The 7,003-nt window shown below is 36.6% G+C and overlaps 1 protein-coding gene across 1 annotated transcript; it reads left to right on the plus strand.

Annotated features, from left to right (window-relative positions):
• Window positions 1-530: 530 nt before the first annotated feature.
• Window positions 531-1,475, plus strand: OR5I1 (olfactory receptor family 5 subfamily I member 1). Its single transcript, XM_008270974.3, has one exon. The coding sequence runs from the start codon at window positions 531-533 to the stop codon at window positions 1,473-1,475; it is 945 nt and encodes a 314-aa protein (XP_008269196.1).
• The last annotated feature ends 5,528 nt before the right edge of the window (window positions 1,476-7,003 follow it).

The following is a 7,003-nucleotide window of genomic DNA, read 5'->3' on the forward strand; positions in this document are numbered from 1 at the left end:
GCCCCTGCCACCAAGACCCGGAAGAAGCTCCTTGCTCCTGCCTTCACTATGGCTCAGCCTCGGCCATTATAGGCATTTGGGAAAATGAATCAGTGGATGGAAGATCTCTATCTCTCCCTCTCCCTCCTTCTCCCTCCCTCCCTCTCTCTCTCTCTGTCTCTCTCTCTTTATGTGTGTGTCCTATCTTTCCTTCTCTCTGTAACATCACCTTTGAAATAAATAAGTAAATCTTAAAAGAACAGTTACATCAAATCAGACATGATCACCATGCACACAAAACCAACTGTCCAATGGAAGATTATGCATAGAGTCATTACTCAAATGAATAAAATAAAACTTGTAACCATGAAATCAGATATCCATTAAATCATGAGATAAAGTTCAGAATTTATGCTTGGAATAAGTTAGAATTTGATCGCTTGTTTGTTTGCTTTTATAAGTCAATAAAACAATATTTATATCTAATTGTTTTTGTCTCTCCATCAATATAACATTTTAGGATGCTAGAATTTCAAAGGAAAACATAGAAGATGGAGTTTACAGGCGAGAACTACACCTTGGTGACTGAATTTATCCTATTAGGTTTTCCAACTCGTCCTGAACTGCAGATTGTCCTATTCCTTGTATTTCTGTTATTGTATGGTATGATATTAATGGGCAATATTGGATTGATACTGTTAATAAGAGTGGATCCTCACCTTCAAACCCCCATGTACTTTTTCCTTAGCAATCTCTCACTTGTAGACCTTTGCTATTCATCAGTCATTGTTCCCAAAATGCTAGTCAACTTCCTTTCAGAGAACAAAACTATTTCCTATTATGGGTGTGCCCTCCAGTTTTATTTTTTCTGTACTTTTGCAGATACAGAGTCCTTCATCTTAGCTGCTATGGCATATGACCGCTATGTGGCCATCTGCAACCCTTTACTGTATACAGTTGTGATGTCTCGGAGCATCTGTATATGGTTGATTGTCTTGTCATATATCGGAGGCAACATGAGTTCCCTGGTCCACACGTCCTTCGCCTTTATTCTGAAATATTGTGACAAAAATGTTATTAATCACTTTTTCTGTGACCTCCCGCCACTGCTTAAGCTGTCTTGTACAGATACATCACTAAATGAATTGCTCCTCTCCACCTATGGCAGTTCAGTGGAAGTCATCTGCTTCATCATCATCGCTGTCTCCTACTTTTTCATTCTTCTCTCAGTCTTAAAGATCCGCTCCACCAGTGGGAGGAAGAAAACCTTCTCTACATGTGCCTCTCACCTGACGTCCGTGGCCATCTATCAGGGTACTCTCCTCTTTATCTACTCCCGACCCAGCTACCTGTATTCTCCCAACAATGATAAAATTGTCTCAGTGTTCTACACCATTATCATCCCGGTACTGAATCCGCTGATTTACAGTTTGAGAAATAAAGATGTAAAAGATGCAGCTAAAAGGGCTCTAAAATCTAAGGTAGATTCTTCATGAGATACAACATCAATGGTTCATCTAGTTCTACAATCACCAACTCAGATTTGTGAACCTGGAGCAACTTTACCAGCACAAGCTCAACTTCACACAATAGAGATTTAAACAAATGTACTTTCAACATAACCAAATACATGTGGAATGTCAAAAGCATTGTATAATTTCAAGATACAATTTAAAAATTGCTGTTAAATAGTACATCATCATTCAATGGTTACTAAGTGAAATTTATGATAAAAGTATTGTGTCATCTGAAGGCTATTGTAAAACACCTCAAATTGTGTGTGTATGTGTGCGCGTGTAGCCAATCTCACTCACTTGTAGACTATTGGATAAGGACAGAAGCCAAATTGTAATGGTTTGTATAGCACGTCTGTACGTAGCTAGTGGCTGGTACATTGAAGAGATTCCTTGAAATTTTTGTCTCAATAAATTTTTTATAACATCGGGAAAATATAGTAATTACATCATTGATTGTTGGATGGTTAAAGGAGTTCAGACAGTTAAGTGCTAGAAGTAATGCCTGGGGTTTTAAGCACTAATGTGTTTGTGTGGTATTTCATATGAATTAAATTGCATATTATATGAGAAGATGAATTGAGGCATAAATGATAGGAAAGCTATAATAGAAAAGCAAGCGCATTTTGTAAAGTGCAGTTTAATACCTGCTTGGTAACCTTCTACACAAAATCTCTGCAGGATAATTTGGGAGCCTTTTCTAATCTGCACACTGAGCACTGTAGATTAATTAAAATGCAAATTACATGCTTTTCACTCTTTTTATTGTGATACACCAAAGTGCTACTGAAAATATGTGACAAGCTTATCTCTCATCACAAATACAAAATAGACCATCCAATTTGTCACCTGGTACTACCTGTATGCTCATGGGGAGATCAATCCAGTGTTATGGAGGAAACCACACAGGGACTGCACATTTGAAAACTGAAAGTGGATACTATGTAACATGGAAAAAGTTTGTTTCAGTAATCAATATTTTATGCACATAATTATTGTTCAATCATTAAAATCTTTACAAGTGACAACCAAAAGAATCAACTTATTTAACTTGACATAAACATACATCCCTTTTAACTGTATTTAAATTTCAAATAAAGTTTAATAAAAGTGTATTTATAATACATACACACATAAATATATAACTGAAAAAATACACAAATTGCAATGGGTCCTATTATTCATCTGCGGTTATGTAGGATACCTAAGCCACAATTCACCTTTGATGTCCTATCGATAGGAAACATTGAGATAGAAGTTTAACCATTTCTTTTACCTTGTCTCATTTTAGGACGTTGGGCAATAGAAAGAACAGAGAAACTGCTTGCTAACATGTCTATAAATACATGCATATTAAAGAAAGGGGAGACATATTTCATAAATAGTGCAGTAATTGCTTCAAGCTCTGGTCATATAATGATAGTTAGTATATAAAATTTTCTTTTTTTCCATGATTTATTTCACAGTATTTCACATCATTGAGCGTCTCACCTGCTATTATTATACTTCTTGTATAAGGAAGTGACCCAAGCTGCTGTGATTAATGAAATATCTACCTAATTAGTAATTTTATTTCTGTTTTAATCGGTGAACTTTTCTACCATTTCCTAATAGGTAAGAGTGTTAAATACTAGTCACCAAAAGTTCTCATGCATTCCAGGTATACTCTATAACTTTCTCCTTAGCAGCAATGACATTTTCTCTTTATAGTTAAGCAGAACTAGTTAACCAGAACTAGTACCTCCAACTCTTTTGCAGTTAACTTACTAGAACAAACATTTAAAAAGATCGAGTAGCAGGGTCTGCCTTGTGGTTTAGGGGGTAAAGCCACTGACTGCAGTGCAGGCATTCCATATGTGTGCCGGTTCAAGTCCCGGCTGCTCTACTTCTGATCCAGCTCTCTGTTATGGCCTGGAAAAGCAGTAGAAGATGGCACAAGTCCTTGGGACCCTCCAGCTGCTTGGGAGACTCAGAAGAGGTTCCTAGCTCCTGGCTTCATAACGGCCCAGCTCTGGCCATTGCAGTCAATTGGAAAATGAACCAGCAGATGGAAGACCATTCTCTCTCTCTCTGCCTCTCCTTCTCTCTGTGTAACTCTGACTTTCAAATAAATTAATAAATCTTTTTTTAAAAAAATAATCAAATAACAAACTTAATGGAATTAGTATTGTGTTCTTTGGTATAAAATTGATATTTTTAGGATAAAAATAGAGCAGATTCTAAAGTTGTGATGTTGGGAAGCCAAAATTGTGTTCCTTTACCATTACACAAAGTATGAGGGGTTGCTTCCTTTTTCTCTCTTTGATTCTCAGACCCAAATGCAGTGACTTAACATGAAGGATGTCACCAAGGTGGCATTGAGGGTATAAAACATTCTCCCAGGGAAAACAACATACAATTATCCAGGAATGGTATTAGTCTTATCAGAACTCAGGGGACCATTGATGAACCTGCAGTGTCCCAGTGGAGTAAACAATAAAAAGGGGGTGGGAATAAAAGCACAGAAAAGAGCACAGGGAGCTTAGCGTCCCTGAGACATTTGGAGGTAGCTAGAAACAAAGAAGGAAAGGAAAAGTTGTGCATGTTCATCTTTGCTTTGTAAATATGTGACCTATCCAGTTATGTCTTGATTAGCTACTACCTAATTGGTCTCTGGGTACTGAAAGAATATTCATTCCCACTAAGATCAAGAATCACACAAGGACACCCACTCTCACCATTGCTATAAATATAGTCCTGGAAGTTTTCTCCAGAGCCATTATGAAAAGGACACAAATTGGGAAGAAGGAAGTCAAACTATTCCTCTTTGCAGATGACATGTTTCTATATAAAGGGGACCCAAAAGACACCACTAGGAGACTATTAGAACTCATAAAAGAGTTTGGTAAAGTTGCAGGATATAAAAGTAATACAAAAATCAGTAGCTTTAGCATATGCAGACAATGCCATCGCTGAGAAAGAACTAATAAGATCAATCCCATCCAAAATAGCTATAAAATATTAAATACTTTGGAATCATTAAGCCAAAAAAGTCAAAGTTGTCTATGATAAAAATTACAAAACATTAATGAAAGAAATAGAAGACATAAAAAGTAGAAAAATCTTCCATGTTGATTGATTGGAAGAATCAATATCATCAAAATATCCATACCACAAACAGCATACAGAGGCAATGTAATCCCAATCAAAATACCAAGAACATGCTTCTCAAATCAAGGAAAAAATGATGCTGAAAGTCATATGGAAACACAAGAGACCCTGAGTAGCTAAAGCAATCTTATAGAACAATAACAAAGCTGGGGAGTTACTATATCAGATCTCAAGACATACTGCACAGCAGTTATAATCAAAACAGCCTGGTACTGGCAAAAATATAGATGTGTAGATCAATGGAACAGTATAGAAACAGAATAGAAGTCAACCTACGCAATACAACCACCTTATCTTTGACAGAGTAGCTAAAATCATACCCTGAAGCAAGGACAGTCTCTTCAATAAATGGTGCTCTTCAACAAATGGTGGAAAACTGGATCTTCATGTGCAGAAATATGAAAAGAGAGCCTCAACTTACACCTTAAACAACAACAACAACAAAACACTCAAAATGGATCAAAAACCTATAACTACAACCTGGTATCATCAAATTACTAGAGAGAACTGGAGAAAATTTGCAAGATATTGGCATAGGCAAATACTTCTTGGAAAAGAGCCCAGAAGCACAGGCAATCAAAGCCAAAGTTGAAAGACAAGATTACGGATTACATCAAGCTGAGAAGCTTTCACACTGCGAAAGAAACACTCAGCAAAGTGAAGAGGGAACATACAGAATGGGAGAAAATACTTGCAAATGAAGCAACTGATAAAGGATTAATATCCAGAATGCATACAGAGCTCAAGGAACTCAACAGTGATGAAACAAGCAATCCAGTTAAGAAATGAGCAAAGAATTTTAACAGGCATTTTTCAAGAGAGGAAATTCAAATGGCCAACAGAAACATAAAAAAAGGCTCAGGATCTCTAGGCATCAGGGAAATGCAAATCTAAACCACAATGAGGTTTTACTGCACTCCAGTTAGAATAGCTCTCATAAAGAAATCAACAAGCTGGGCCGGCGCTGTGTGCAACGCGTTAATGCCCTGGCCTGAAGCACTGGCATCCCATATAGGCGCCGGTTCTAGTCCCTGCTGCCCCTCTTCCAATCCAGCTCTCTGCTATGGCCTAGGATAGCAGTAGAAGATGGCTCAAGTCTTTGGGCCCCTGCACACATGTGAGAGAACCCAGAAGAAGCTCCTGGTTTCTGGCTTCGGATCAGCTCAGCTCTGGCCATTGCAGCCATCTGGGGAGTGAACCAGTGAATGCTCTGCCTCTGCCTCTCTTTGTAACTCTTTCAGATAAATAAAACAAATCTTAAAAAAAAAAATCATCAAGCAACAAATGCTGATGAAGATGGAGAGAAAAAGGTACCCTAATCCACCATTGGTGAGAATATAAACTGTTGCAGCCACTGTGGAAGACAGTATGGAGATACACAGAAATCTGAATATAAACCTAGAATATGACCCAGTCATCCCACTTGGAATTCACTCAAATGACAATTAGTATATGATAGAGTGATGTGTACTACCGTGTTTATTGCAGCCCAATTCACAATAGTTAAGATTTGGTATCAACCCAGATGTCCATCAGCTGAAGGCTGGATTAAGTATTGTGTAAAAGAAATGAAATGCTGTCATTTGCAACAAAGTAGATGTAGCTAGAAATTATCATACTTAGTGGAATAAGCCAGTCCCAAAAAGACAAATACCATAAGTTCTCCATGATCTGGGGTAACTAACAGTGTACCTAAAAGGTAATCTATAGATATATATGAAGTTGACACTGTGAGATGTGATGATTTTGTACAGACTTACTCATGGTTAATCTTATGAATATAAAGTTAGCTGAAAATAGACTTTGGAAAAAATTAGTATCACCTTTGTCAAGCACAGTGGACCGGAGATAGGTAGATTTCTTTATGGACTCTGTTCTTTTCCAAAGTTCTGAATGATTATTTTAGTGTCAATATCATGCTGTTTTAATTAGTACAGCTTTGTAAAGGATTTTGAAATCAATTAGAATACTTATTATATGTTGAAAAATTCTTAGATGATTCAATCTTACACATAGATATTGAATTAGTAGAAACTAATTCTCAGAGCCAGAGTATGTTTATTTTCATTTTAGTCACCACATGAAATAGCCTAAGATGTTTAACCATTATTAATAAGCAACTAATTTGGCAAATTTTATTGCTGGGAACTATATAAACTTATAAATTAAATTCTATTTCTAAGGCCTTAACTGTTTTAGGAATATTCTTAATAGAAAGCAACAAAAGAAATAAGAAAGTACCAAGTGCAGAGAATTTAATATAATCCTAGATTCCATGAAATGTGGCAAGAGGCCAAACTACTCAAAAATTAGTGAATGTATTATATAACAAAACGTGTTATATATGTAAAATTAAATAA

Source organism: Oryctolagus cuniculus, chromosome 1 (genome assembly GCF_051225735.1).
Source record: "Oryctolagus cuniculus isolate XC-2025 breed Fujian yellow rabbit chromosome 1, ASM5122573v1, whole genome shotgun sequence".
Taxonomy (NCBI): Eukaryota; Metazoa; Chordata; class Mammalia; order Lagomorpha; family Leporidae; genus Oryctolagus; species Oryctolagus cuniculus.